General features: G+C 38.9%; 1 protein-coding gene and 1 long non-coding RNA gene across 2 annotated transcripts in view; both read right to left on the reverse strand.

Moving 5' to 3' along the window:
• The window catches only part of LOC117988719 (huntingtin-interacting protein 1-like), a 37,253-nt gene extending 22,403 nt beyond the window's left edge, over nucleotides 1–14,850 (reverse strand). Inside the window, 1 exon segment of the mRNA XM_069503344.1 lies at nucleotides 14,501–14,850. Coding sequence (XP_069359445.1) covers nucleotides 14,501–14,584 — 84 coding nt within the window. The 5' untranslated portion in view covers nucleotides 14,585–14,850.
• Nucleotides 1,596–12,309, reverse strand: LOC138403319 (uncharacterized). Its single transcript, XR_011237600.1, has 3 exons — nucleotides 12,172–12,309; nucleotides 4,158–4,350; nucleotides 1,596–1,774 (listed from the first exon to the last, which is right to left on the reverse strand). It is a non-coding gene; the product is annotated as an uncharacterized lncRNA (long non-coding RNA).
• Nucleotides 14,851–15,481: the final 631 nt, after the last annotated feature.

The raw sequence follows: 15,481 nt of genomic DNA on the forward strand, positions 1-15,481 counted from the left end.
AAATCACCGATCAGTGTACAAACGCCCTATGACTACTTCACAGTTGCTACAGTTTATCTTTTAGTACGAACTCAAAATCTTATGGTTTATTTTAAGTAGGTACTTATAGCAAAAGATAAAATATAAACGGGACAAATCAGAATTGAAAATACTTACAAAAGTGTTGTGATTGAAATGCATCTTCTTCTATTTTATTTTAAGCATGCCAAAAAATGAATTATTAATTACCTATAAGGCTGATTAACACACAACACCAACCGAAGAATATAATCCGAGTGCTTTAGTGTGGCTATATAATAAAGTGAAAAGATGCAGAGTGCATACAAAATTGCAATCCATGGATCGGTCCCGGCGCGACGGACGTGGCAGCGGGTTCGAGAACCGGCATGGGTCTAGCAATAAGCATCACCTTAAAAAGGCAAAATCGAAGGGGACCACAACATTGTCGCATAATAAGCGAAACAACTTATGATAACAAGGGCAGGCAACAAACAGAATCTGCTTTTCAGTGCGGCGCGGTGGTAGTCACAGACGTAGCAGACACTAGTTATCCTACAACCTACATGAAATAAATAAAATTCGATTATGAAATGTGCAAACTGCTGATGCAAAATGTTCACGCTGCGCCACGCGCGGTGGCGAGCAGTTCCTACACATTTTTCCCCTCCAGTAATCTTTTTTTTTTTTTCTAGGAGGAGGAAAAATCCCTAATGGACTTATGTCTATCGACAGGGTGTGTCCGACTCGCACGGACTAAAAAGACCTCCCCCTCTGCAAGATCAGCACGGAACCGTGAACCGGAACATTACTTCGTGCTGACCCTCTGGTTGCTCTCTCTCCTTTTTTTCTTGTTTTTATCTATCTTCCCTTCTCAACATTATGGCTCTCAGCATCTGACCGTATCTGTGCCACTCATTTTCTCTTGACACCATACGGGCTACCAGATTTTGGGCGTTGACACTGTCACTTGCTCCCTGTGCTGCTTCTCTAAGATCCGCGCACGCGGGACACTCAAAAATCGCGTGTCTCGGGGTGTCTTCCTCTCCGCAATCTGCCGCTTGCCACTTATGCGATATAGTTGTGGCCCTGCGACAAGGCTATGTATGGCATGCCAAATAAATTAATGTGCGCCCTTAGCACGATATGCTTATCAAATTGCTATCTTTTATAATCAATTGTTGTAATTGGCTGAATTAATGGTTTTGCGATTAATGCAATTGCGATGACAGCAATGTGATAACCACAAGTTTCGTTGTGAGGGTCGGCCGCCTACTTGTTCGAGGACGCCTTAAGCAATACAGTGTAAGTGCACTCACCAGCTGATGGAGCGTTTAGCTGCAGGGGGTGGCCATAGTAACGGGTTAGTGCAGAGCCGTGTCAGCATGCATTAGTAAGAGTTATGCTGAATGAAACGTGCCGGGAGACGTATGTTTAGTTTATTAGAATAGGGATATAGGCACAGTTCACGACACTTGGGGATCTTCTAACAAAACCCAAGGCTTCGATATCACTGCAGGCGTCAAATGTTAGTACATTTTACGCTGGTAGCCCTATTTTCTTTGGAAGGTATTGGGTATAAGTTAAAGACGTAATTAAGAAATGAGTTTTGATGATGATCTGATGAACATGCATAATCAAAAGTCAGTTGTAAATATTGATAATTTAAGTATAGGTTAAGTAACATAAAATATAATTATCATTATTTTAAGGCTATCCACTTGTTTACCTGGTAAGAAACTATTGGTGTTTACCTCGACTTAGTTAAAATGATTACCTGTAAAAGAAAAAAATCATTAGTTATGAAAATAGTAATACACTAGGTACAGTCCGCGACAGGTCGAGATGCAATGCGAGATGGCAATCGGGGTATGAGGTATCTGGCATCCCGCACACCCGCACGTCACCCGCACTGGGTTAGCGCGGGGGCTGCTGAGCGGGGCGCCCCTACCCCGATTGCCATCTCGACCTGACCTGACCTATAGGTACTTAATAAGCAATTAAATAATAAAATTGATTTCAAATCGACTAGAATTTAAAATCTATTCCTATGTAGTAGGTATCTATTGTTATTTATATCGATATACAATTAATGAATAATAATAATAATTATTATTATGCAAGTGGTGATAGACTAGAGGTTAAGACATCGGTCTCCTTTTCGGAGGATTCGGGATTAGATTCCTCCCCTAACTTTTTGGAGTTATGTGCGTTTTAAGTAAATATCACTTGCTTTAACGGTGAAAGAAAACATCGTGAGAAACCTGCATGCCTGAGAGTTCTTCATAAAGTTCTCAAAGGCGTGTTAAATCTCCCAATTCGCGTAAACCAAGACAGCGTGGTGGACAGTAGAAGGAAACCCGTTCTTAGTAGTGGGTCGACGATAGGTAGGTTGAGATGATAATATTATGCAAAAATATGAATTTTTATTACATAAATTACATTCGGTAGGTATACTGGGTACGTAGTAAATAAATATACATATGCATATTGTCTCTCAATGAACGTAGCGATGATAAATGATAATACACGTATCTACTTCGTGTTTGTATTAATCATAATTATTGTAATAGTACTTAATACAATAAAAATAGGCAGCAGGATATAACAGCTGGTGAAGGACTACGGAACTCAACCATTGCAAGCAGACGCTGCAAACATAAAACGAATAAGACTAAGGGAGTTACTCAGACAGATATCGTAGACGTTGGACTTAGAAAAGTTGACCGATAGACTACAGCCTCTGAAATATCCCGTGCTCTCGCCTCTCACGCTCTACTTAGAGTGACCATTGAGAGCACTCTTAAGTGACTTATGTTGATTTATTGTTTCCTTTGAGAAGACACTTCATATAACTTTGCAATAAATGAATCTCACTTGGTGGTGATTAACGAGGTCAAATAACTGAGGATTCGAATAAAAGTAATACGCAGACGATAATAAAAACTCCGACAGTCGCGAGTTAATCCGGAAGCAACACTTTAGGGAGCTCTCATCTGGAGCCCGTATCCCATTGGAGTTAAATGACAGGACCAGTGTGTGTTTGGAACACGCATTGAGTGGGGTTCTATGATCCTCAAATAATGAGACATCTTTCTCGGTGATAGCCTCGTGGTTACATCTGCCTTCTATTCGGGAGGTCGAGGGTTTGATCCCGGGCGCGCACCTCTATCTTTTCGGAGCTATGTGCGTTTGAAGCAATGCTATGTAAAATAATGAATAGAGGTTGCCAAAGAGGTGGCAGCGCATTTTAGAAAAGACGCATTGGTACTAATTCTGAGCACATCTAAATCGTAATTCGCATCCTCTTCTTACTATTGTAATATGAAAAAGACAGACACAGTTTGACAGTTTTAAATTTAATTTAGAGCTGTCAAACCTCGTGACTTTAGCTGCACTAAAATTTAATTTGTTATGCTGCTAAATTTGTAGCGTGCACTAAAATTTAGTGTTTAAAGCAAAATTCATGTTCCGTCCTTTTTTAACAATACTATAGTTTAGAGAAAGACAACAGAATCGGCGCCATTTTACGTCTAACAGTAGATACCTATATATGATGTATCGGTTCAAGATGAAAAAGATGTTCTCGCGATGTAAATTTACAACCTCTGTTTAGTAAGAAACATGATTTATTTAGTTAATGGTAAGTAGTTAAGAAAAAGCAATAATAATCCATGTTTACATGTGACAATGCACAACTGCATTGGCACGTACCATTGTCTCTGATCTTTATGCAATGTCTATTGTATTTTTAATGAAATCCCAGTAACACGGCTGCTTGTGTTTTTACTGACAAGTCCAGAAACAGATGGACTAATAATTATATTACCATACTATACTAGCTTATGCCCGCGACTTCGTCCGCGTGAACTACACAAACTCCTATCTTACCCCCTCAGCGATCACGCACTTATCCGATCCGAATCCGTGAAAATACGTTCCTTTTTGTTTTACGAATTATTTGTATGGTAGCTTATGACATAATATGTCGTAGATATTTTTTATACCCGTATTTTCACGGATACGGATCGGATGAGTGCGTGATCGCTGTAACAGTGCTTTGTTAGACCATACAGTTATCTTTTCTTTTTATATATTTAGATTAATTCACGAATCACATCAACTCCGTATTTTAATTAAATGAATAAACAAAGTCATACAATTTCGGTCAGTACTGTTCATAATGATCACAGATAGTGATATAATTGTCTGTTTTCTTCTTGGATTCCGGAAATGGTGGTTTTCATTTGTCTGTTTCGAAGGCATTGTTTACTCAATTGTATTGAGTGTGTTCCGCATTTGTGAGCCGTTGTTTTGTGATTCAATATCCAGGTCGTTGGATAATCCCACCTGCTGATAAATGAAACATTGAATGACGTAATCCAAATGCGAAAGTTTGCCCAGGCGCAACTAGGGGTGGGCTTTTTGACGACGTTGTTACCGAATAATAAATAATTTATATTTTTTAAGAATTTTTGACAATATTTATTGTAATTTTATGACATTTGTAACAAATAAATGAATATTTTATATAATGCGAAAGTGTGTCTGTCTGTCGGAGCTAGCTTTTCACGGCCCAACAGTTCAACCAATTTTGATAAAATTACATCCCGGGAAAGGACATAGGCTTCTTTTTATCCCGGAAATTAAAGAGTTCACATGGGATTTTTAAAATACCTAAATTCACGCGGACGAACACGCAGGCATCATCTAGTAATAAATAAGTCTGAAGGTTTAAATAATAAAGGTTTAATTAAGTTCGCAATTAAAAATGAAATTCAATATTTTTCAATAACACCACGAAGTAATTTTTAGTGATCTGTTTACTGAGAACTGATTTGGCTTATTGACCATGTCAGGCTCATGACTCATGAGGTTCGTACACACGTAGACGTCGACGGGTAGGCAGGGTAGGTATAGTACACGACAGGTCTAGATGGCATTCGGAGTATGAGGCGGGAGGACGCCCTACACACCCGTACGTCACTCGCGCTATCCCGCACCAGGTTAGCGCCGGGGCTGTGCGGGGCGTCCCCACCCCGATTGCCATCTCGACCTGTTGCGTACTATAGATATTAAAATTCAAAAGTTATACTTTTTTAATGTAAATTTTAAATTTAAAGATAAAGCTAGCCCACATGCCTTATGGGGCATAAAGAAATGAATTTCTCAACGTCTCTGAAAGATACCTTCGGCACATCTACTCATGTGCCTTCGGGGTATAAAAATCCACTTATAGTTTAACTGTATCCATCATCCATATTATAAGTAAACGGTATTCAAAGTCTTTGCATAATATGCAAAAGAATATCATGTTCTCAAGTTCAGTCATGCCCCACGTTACAATGACCGCTTTCGTCGAGCAGTACATGTGTGACCGTTATCAGAGTTGCGCTACGCATAATTTGCGGCATTCTCGCAAACAGGACGTTGCGCGAGTTGATTGCAGGTATACTATAGCTGATCATACAGTTCAGAATGTTACAGCACCCGATAGAAAACTTAATAAGTCTCGTTGCTTTGGAGTGTATTTGATAGAACGGGGTGCGACAGGACAATATGCATTTTAAGAGGCTCACGTAACGGCGACTTATCTTCGTCTCCGTCGTCAACCGACAGACGTTCACAACAGAAATGTTATCGCATTTGCAATTGCCGCCTTTTAAAACGGAGGTCACGTGATCTGTTGCGAGAAAGTCATCTTGAGTCAATAGAAAAAGATCAACAATTCTCGGACACTTCGATGACAGCTTTTTAAGCTAATGATCCAGCACTTTCAAGTGTCTTGCGAAGCGCGATGTAGTCTCCGAACTGTATTTAATCGCTAAGCTGTGAGTAGAACGTAACACCTGTAATATTTGGCAAGGAATCAGCGCGTAACCAGTTAATTTTAGGGTTCCGTACCTCAAAATAGGAGCACTTCGTTGTCTGTCTGTCGTGTCTGTCAAGAAACGTACAAGGTACCTACTTCCCGTTGACCTAGAATCATGAAATTTGGCAGATAGGTAGGTCTTATAGCAGACATAAGGGGAAAAATCTGAAAACCGTGAATTTGTGGTTACATCACAAAAAAAATGTGTTCATGAACAAATAATTAGTTTTTTTCAACTTTTAAAGTAGGTACGATTACTATACTAAGTGGGGTGTCTTATGAAAGGGCTTTAATTGTACATTCTAAAACAATTGTTTTTAATTTACGTGCATATTAGTTTTTGATTTATCGTGCAAAATGTCGAAAAAATACGACTGTACTACGGAGCCCTCGGTGCGCGAGTCCGACTCGCACTTGGCCGGTTATTAATTACACACTGTAACATGCAGTTGCGACTTGCAATAGTTTGCGTTTAGTCAAGGTAGAAAGAAGCGGAAAGCAAAAACGCGACAAAAACACTGTTTTAAGATAAGAGTGTTTATAAAGGCTGATTTAGTAAGTACGAAAATACCTACTCTATGGTTATTATAACAAATCTCTATTGAGATAACAGGAACAGCGTGGTAAATTAAATCGGTACTCAGTACGGGTGTTAGGTGTCAAACAACGGGATGTGAGTTGATGCTCTGAAAAGAACGGGAGCGAGCGGCGATTGCCCCCCATACTACTTCACTTCCTACATCATTTTATATGCATCATTTTAACTATGTATAAACATAAGATAACATATAACAAAAAAAATGCAGAGTTAATTGGTGCGTTTTATGCGCATAAACGGACCGGGCACTCTGCAAAATCGACTGTACCACACACGTACTACATCCGACACCCCGGTATCCAGGATTAAGACATACAAACTTTCATCCCCTATTTAACCCCATTGGTAGTTGAATTTAAAAAAATCGTGATTTTTTTAATCGAAAGCCTTAATACTAATTTTCATTGATGTAACTTCAAAAATGACGGACTTTCATACAAACTTCCATCCCCCATTTAACCCACTTAGGGGTGGAATTTCGAAAAATCCTTTCTTAGAGGATACCTACTCTTTATAAAGAACACACCCTCAAAATTTCATGTCTCTAGGACCAGCGGTTTAGACTGTGCGTTGATATATTTAAGTCAGTCAGTCAGTCAGTCAGGACTTTGAATTTTAAATATTAATAAAGAAGATTTTCGTCGGCAATTTTTTTTCGTCGAAGTATAAAATAATTAAAAACTTGTTCAATTAGGTAAGTATGTATTAGAAACAATTTACATAAAATTCGACACAGGTTTGACCATAATGGCAAACACTAACGCAACCGCGAAATTGAAGAAATAAGAAAACAAGAAAATCAACTCAGTGAAAAATGAAATACTTACCAATAAGAAAGTGAGTATTCATAAAAGTGGACGAGAAGTGATGGAAAGTTGATACGATTTAACGAGATAACTAGTAAGAAGACAGTCAAGTTGTAATGGAGAAAATGTGAACTAAAAGATATACAGTACGCGGCAGAAAATAATGTACCGACCTTTAGAAAGACGTGAGAAAGAGATAGCGGTTTTGGAGAGCATTGTCTGTGTTGCCGACACCAACAAAAACGTCACATGGGTATGAGTGACAGAGACAACGCTCTACAAAGCCGAAATCTCATTCTATAGGTCGATGTACATTATTTTCTGCCGCGTAGGTACTATACGTAGGTACATTCTTTTCAACGTGGGAGTAGATACAACGACCGAAAGACGGAAACCTTACACGAGAGATGGTAAACCACTTAACGTATTCATTTTGTTTGATGTCTTCCCTATAGATAATAGAGTTGGTTTATTCTCTAAAAATCTGAAAAAAACTCATTGAATGTGGTAATAAAATACTCAAAAATACTCAAAAAACAACAAGACTACAAATTAAATGGATATAATATATATATAGGTATACGTTTGTATGGATATAGAACACGGAACTAGATAACTTTGGCTTCTATCGAAATGCTTAGTGGATGATTAAAAAAAATATTTGCAAATCGGTTCAGAAACCTCGAAAAAATCGATTGACATACATTAAAAAAAACGGGCCGAATTGAGAACCACCTCCATTTTGGAAGTCGGTTAAAAAAGGAAAACGAATTCGCCTAACTTGTTTGGTTTGGATTTGATCCTCGGCGAACGAAGAAGATTCAACAAGATCCGCATCTATATAATATCTATACCAGGGGTGTTACATTCTATACTAATATTATACCTAAATGTGAAAGTGTGTTTGTTTGCCCTTCCTTCACGCCCTATACAACCAATCGACTTGATTTTTGGCATAGAGATATTGAAAGGACGCAGACGTAGAGTAACATAGACTACTTTTTATCCCAAAAATCAAAGAGTTCCCACGGAATTTTTAAAAACCTAAATCCACGGGGACGAACTCGCGGGCATCAGCTAGTAAGAAATTATGATCAAACTAAGATTCAACAGAATCGTCATAAGAACTGAAAATGATCAAACTAATGCTAATGTCTAGCAAAACTCTCCGCAAATGGAATGTCAATAACGAAACAATTACATCATTTAAAAACAGTGTGAAACATGTTATGCAAATAACTGCAATTGGAGACAAGGTCAAGGATATAACTGCATTGTTAATACCTAGAATAGCAATTATACACATCAAACAGTAGGTTACTGCGCTTGTGTAGTTGTGACTCACTCTCCAGTGGAGCAAGATCATAACTGCAAACAATTTTTACGTCACGTGGAAGATTTTTCTGCTAATCTTATGCTAGGTAATTGGAGGTTTAGGGAGTCGAGAGTGGATGGAGTGGGGCTATGGCCGGCGACCCTGAAAAGCCGACAGCTTGCACAAGTTGTCGTACCTGCATGCAAGGATGAGGGCATGGGCATGGCGCAAGAGACGCACGTTCGTCACAGTTCCGGGAGCCTTTTGATTTGCGCTGGTTTCTTAGGATGGTCACCGAGATAATTTTAGTGGTTTAGTGGTTGTAGTACACCACATAACCCGATTTTTCCCCAAAGAGATTTTTTATTTATTTATTGAGATACATAGCCCTTGACTGCAATCTCACCTGGTGGTAAGTGATGATGCAGTCTAAGATGATAGCAGGCTAACCTGGAAGGGGTACGGCAGTTATCATTAAACCCATATACCTTTGGTTTCTACACGGCATCGGACCGGAACGCTAAATCGCTTGGTGGCACGGCTTTGTCGGTAGGGTGGTCGGCCGAAGCCTCCACCAGACCAAACCAGAAATTTAGAAATTATAAAATTCCAACACCCTGCCAGGAATCGAACCCGGGACCTCTTACTAATAAGACCTTTCTAAGAAGAATCTTTAGATTCCCCCTGTGCGGACAAAACAAATCCAGCATTTTCAGAAACTTTGATCGCGATTAAACAAAAGTGAACAGTTATACACACAAATTAGAGAAGTTCTCTAATCTGTGGTTATACGTAATATTATAGTATGCATAGAGTACAAAGGCAGATATCATCACCACATAAACTCATTGAACATGTAAACGTAACGGGAAAAGATATAAGCGATCGAGCAGCGTGGAGCGTGGGCAGATGCCATGGACCTTCTGTTGTGTGATCAAAAGTGGATCGCATGTTATAATATTTTAGAGATATGTGCCACAATTTAATTTTATGCACACCTCTTTTGCTCAACTATTTCGGTTTTCACCCTAATTTATATTAGGGATAAAAATGCTTTGCACTGCACTGCAATTGCACAAATGCGTGCTTCCAATGTGCGTGGATAAAATAGTGGTTTTCGATTTCGTAAAAGAGGAATTGTTAGGTTCTTAACAATCGTTTATTTATGTAATGAAGCGATTGTCTTGCTATTTGGCTTTGTTTATGCATTGTAGGCAAAATATGGTTTCTGCAACCGCGTAGGAAGTTTCTGAAGTTATGAAATCTGAGTTGATTGCAAATGGGGTCAATACAATAACAAGATGCCTAAATATATCAATTTAAAATTACTAACTTAAATAAGTCTATGCTATTTATTACTTAAATAAGTCTATGCTCGGTGTATTTCCACATGACCAAATCAGAAATGAGAAAATTCCTTATACTTAAAACCAGAAAAAGCGAAATGTCAAAGTTTACTTTAGCTTAAAGTGGCAATGGGCATATACCTAGCTCGTACTATCGAACACAATATCTACTCGTGTGACACGAATTTCAAGCCCCTGTTTTACCCCGATTGAATTTTCAAAAATCCTTTCTTAGCGGATGTCTACGTGATAATAGCTACCAACATGCCAAATTGCAGCCCGATCCGTCCAGCAGCTTGAGCGTTGATCATCGATGTCGTTGATAGATTAGTCAGTCAGTCAGTCAGCTTTTCCTTTTACAAGTGCTTTTGAATCGTCAAATTAATCTACCACCTGCACCGGTTCGGAATGCCCTTCCTATCGAGAAAAACCAGCGAGAATCTCGGCGGCGTCCTCACATCAGAAAATGCCGTGTTAGGAGACCCTCAAATAGGTGCAAAGACGATATGAAGCAAGTCGTTTGGACACAAGTGGCACCAGGAAGACCGTATTTTGTGAAAATCCATGTAAGAAGCTTATGTACAACGACATCTATCGGTTGAAATGACGACGAAGATGAAGCAATTCCTGAGCTTAGGTTTGTAAAGCTAGAAAATATAATCCTCGGTAGGTACCTACTTACCGCTTGTCGGAAATTATTAAGTACTATGTACAAAGCATTCTCATAGTTTAACGTTGTTTGGGAACTTCACAACGAACAATCTAACTCCACATAAATAAATAAGCATTATGTACCCCCAAGGCAAGTGTTGCGAATGCCAGAGTAGGTAAAGGCCACGCGGGCATTTAAAATTCACAGTGCATTGTAAATTGAAAATATTATGACTGAGCTATTATAGCCACGTGTTCTTCTTTATACCTACCTACATATATTAAGTTATTCCCTATTTGTATTGATATTCATTTTCAAAAAGATTTATCGATTGGTTTTCAAGGTTTCCTACTGTATACAGATTTTTCAATTTTAGCTTCAACAGGTGAGGGAAAACAGAAGGCAATAAGTTAAATACCGCCCAAAATATTGTCTAGTCTCTCTAGTCTACCTATCAAGTAAAAACATCGGGGTTATAGGATAAAACGCCTATTGTGCTACAAAGAAAACCAATTAACAGGAAAATTACTAAATTAAGATTATAACTCCTAGTCCTAGAGTAGGTAAGTACAAACATTGATAACGATGAGAGATCAATTCACAGAGGGATCAATTTTTTAACAGGTTTCTACCTTCTTTGATCCCTTTTCAGGGCAAAGGGCAGACAAAGCAACTGTTCCTGAAGTAAAATTGTGTAAGTACATCACTATGTCTACTAGTATTCCGACGACCTCCCTGGCGCAGTGGTGAGCGCTGTGGTCTTAATAGTGGGAGGTCCCGGGTTCGATTCCTGGCTGGGGTTTGGAATTTTATCATTTCTAAATTTCTGGTCTGGTCTGGTGGGAGGCTTCGGCCGTGGCTAGTTACCATCCTACCGGCAAAGCCGGGCCGCCAAGCGATTTAGCGTTCCGGTACGATGCCGTGTAAAAACCAAAGGGGTATGGGTTTAATAAAAACTGCCATACCCCTTCCAGGTTAGCCCGCTATCATCTTAGACTGCATCATCACTGGTAAGTGATGATGCAGTCTAAGACTGAATGGTGTATGGTGGTAACCAGGTGAGATTGCAGTAAAGGGCTAACTTGTATCTGAATAAAAAAAAAAAAAAAAAAAAACACTATGTTTATTAGCAGACTCCTGTTTGCTTCAGAGGAATTTCTAAAAATCATATCCTTCCTTTTTAAACGATTTCACACAGAAAACCTGCAAGGAAAATCGCAAGGTTCTAGAATCTAGACCCAGCGGTTTGAGCCCGACGTTGAATGTCAGTAAGTCAGTTAGTAGTACATAGGTACTATAGATAGATTACGTAAATATCCTTTCGAGAGAACAAGATGTAAACGATCGCAGTCGAGCTAACGTTACGGTTCATTCATCTGTTCAACAACATGGTAAAAGTACATTGAGGATCAACACTAAATATTAGAATTATATCAAAAGTCCTGACTCACTGACTGACTCATCACCGCCCAGTCCAAACCCTTGGACCTAGGAAGCTGAAATTTTGCACACAAATTCCTTTCAGAATATTCAAAATTCCGGCGGTTGCTAGTAACAAATACCCAACTATAGTATGTACACTCACCTTATTTGTATCCAGGTAAAATCTTTACAAAGAACGTTAAGTATAAATATGTATTGCCTTTGTTGTCACAAGAGTTCAGTGTACAATGGAGGCGAAATAACTATAGTGTCGAAGTGACACTGATAAGATATGGGAGGCGTCGAGTTTCCACAACAATCGCCACTATCTAACGAACGATAGCAGGACGGTCTGTTATCGATGTGTATATTATGTAGGCATACGATTCCTAACGAATTTTGAGGACCTACCTAACTAGTTCTTGCAATTAACGTAGGCGTGTGGACTTTACTTGTGGTCACGTCGGATACACGGACATTGCGTGAGAGGTTGTAAGGGGAGTAGAATTAAGTATTCTACTGGTGGGTCTACGCTAGACGAACCGAGCACGAGCGAAGCACAAGCGGAGCCGTTCTCGGCTTCGTCGTTCGCGGCGTCAAGTGTGGACGTACAACGAACCTACAACGATCACTGTCCTCGATCACTGCGAGCGCGAAGCAAATCCCTTTGTGTTCGTCAAAAAACCGACAACAGGCGGAACGCAGTCGAGCACTAACGAAATGCTCGCAGCTCGCAACGCGTACGCTAGTATCGGGGAGGGAACGCCCTACACACCCGCTCAGCCCCCGCGCTAACCCGGTGCGGGCGAGCGCGGGTGATGTGCGGGTGTGTGGTCCGTCCCCTGCCTCATACCCTAATTGCTATCTCGATCTGTCGCGGCCTATAGGCGCTTCAAGTGGTAATGTTGATATCCAGCACAACTCAACCTCCCAAGCTTGCACTATATCACTAATTTAAGTATATACAGAGTGTAGTTTCAGGGAAACAAATAACACCAGCTAACTGAAAAAAGCCTGTTATCTTTCGTGAAGGTAAATGTTACCTAATGCAGTCTATGGACCTGACAGGAGGTCATATGGTTAATTGGCTTGGCGACTTTGTACCAAGCAGATACAATTACAGGTAGTCAGTTACCTATTTTTACTTTGTGCCAGTATACTAAATCACTTGGCGGAACAGCCTTGTGAGCTTTCATCAAATTACAATTGTTTGTAATTGTTTAAGCCAGATAAATCAGTACCCTTATTATAAATGCGAAAGTGTGTTTGTTTGGTGGTTTATTGGTTTGTCCTTCAATCACGTCGCAACGGTGCAACGGATAACCGTGATTGTTTGCATGGGTATACATAAAGACCTGGAGAGTGACATAGGCTTCTTTTTATACCGGAAAATCAAAGAGTTCCCACAGAATTTTAAAAATCTAATGCCACGCGGACGAAGTCGCTGGCATCAGCTAGTTAATTATAACGTTATTTTAGTGTGATTGGGATTAAGATGTACCTATAGCAGTTGAAGTCACAGGGGAAAGCTTGTACATTACGCGACAGAAAATAATGTACATCGACTTTTAGAAGGAGACAGCAGATTTGTAGAGCACTGTCTCTGTCGTTGAGACTGACAAAAAGTCATATAGTCGTATAAACGTTGTATGAGTGACACAGGCAACACTGTACAAAGCCGAAATGTCATTCTAAAGGCTGATTGATGTACATTACTATCTGCAGCATACTGTAAGTGATAATCTGTTTTACATAAGATTATAAATATGTTTGTCTAATCAGTAATCAAGCAGGAAGTGGGTTGATGTAACTCAGGCTTGCAACATAATAAACTGTTATGTGGTTGTAATACTAATTTGCATTCTTTTTAGAATGACAATCAATTTACTTATGATACGTTTATAATATTTATAGATTACTAGACGATGGCCCCCACCTTCATCCGGGTGGATTTAGGTTTTTAAAAATCCTGTGGGAACTCTTTGATTATCTGGGATAAAAGTAGCTTATGTCCTTCTACAGGATGCAAGCAAATTTCGCCAAAATTGGTTTTGCGTTATGGTTATTGGTAAAGCGAACAGACAGACAGACATACTTTTGCATTTATAATATTACTTAGCATGGATTTGTTTTGACATTTGCCTCACTAATAATAATAGAAGAAAAAACATGATAAATTAAATAACTGGCTGCCTTGACAGTCTATCACCAAATCATTCTAAATGCAAGAATAATGTTGAGTTTTCAGTACAACAAGGCAGTCTTTGCAGGGGTTTTTGGAGGATTTTGAATATTATTGTTTACTTACTTAACCAATATTGATTAATTAACAGTAATCATATTATACAACTGCATAGAGCTTGAAATAAACTCCCACCTTGAAGAATATTAAGAACTATGATGAACAGAAGTTCGAATGTACCTATGTATGGACTGTTTTATGCTAATAACAGCAGCTGTAGGCTAACTATAAGTAATATCATCATACATACCTGGAACTTTTCAAACTGCTCTCGTTCAGCCTCCAAGCTGTTCTTCTTTAGTTGGAGGACACGGGGTAAGGATAATGACGCCATAGAATTTGCACATACGAAGATATTATACAAGTTATACAAAATGACAAAATCCAAGTTAGGATCAAGGACCACAGGTTTATGCCGGTTTAAATTAATAATCCCTATTTATCCACAACATAAATCAAACTAAAAGTTATAGCTTAATGAACACTAAGACTGGAAATTGAAATTATTCAAATATATAAACAAGCTTTCACCAATTTAACCAAACTGCAACTTTAAAACACATTAGACGTCCTTTTACGAAAATGAAACAATTTTACTGAACCACAGACAATGATGAATGTCAAAGCAGTGTTTCCAGCTACGATATTGGTTTTACTGTGTTATACCGAGGTAATACCATACCATGTTTTACCAGTGATATGTGGATTAACTATGTGTTTTACCCAGATGAAATAATCTATATAATATCCACGTTTTACTAAGTTTCTTGCTAGGTAGTTTCTGTAATACAGTGCGACAAGGCTCTCTTGGCACTTGAATGACATTGACAGGGGAGCGCTGTTGGAAAACAAAGGCTTAATATTTAAATTCGTGACAAGAACAAAGGGGGATGGGCATGGGATGGGGGATACTTAACGGCAACGCCAAAACTTTTTTTAAAAACGCCTTTTTTACCTATTAGAAATCTCTATGGCAATGATATTAATTACAGTTAAGTTATTTTTTGTTTCCTTTTATTATAGTTAACTACTATGTTATGTACCTGTATTTTTAACACGTTAATCATTAAAAAAAGTAAATACAGCAATTTCATGATATTTATTTTAAAATATGGCAATCTGAAGTTTCAAATACGGCAAGTCTATAAAGCTTGATGGCAACACTGACTTCAGCCTATGTTATTTAACCCAGAGCCGTAATACCAGTTTTAAAAAAAATACCGACCAAGTG

This window comes from Maniola hyperantus, chromosome 15 (genome assembly GCF_902806685.2).
Source record: "Maniola hyperantus chromosome 15, iAphHyp1.2, whole genome shotgun sequence".
In the NCBI taxonomy this organism is placed as follows: domain Eukaryota; kingdom Metazoa; phylum Arthropoda; class Insecta; order Lepidoptera; family Nymphalidae; genus Maniola; species Maniola hyperantus.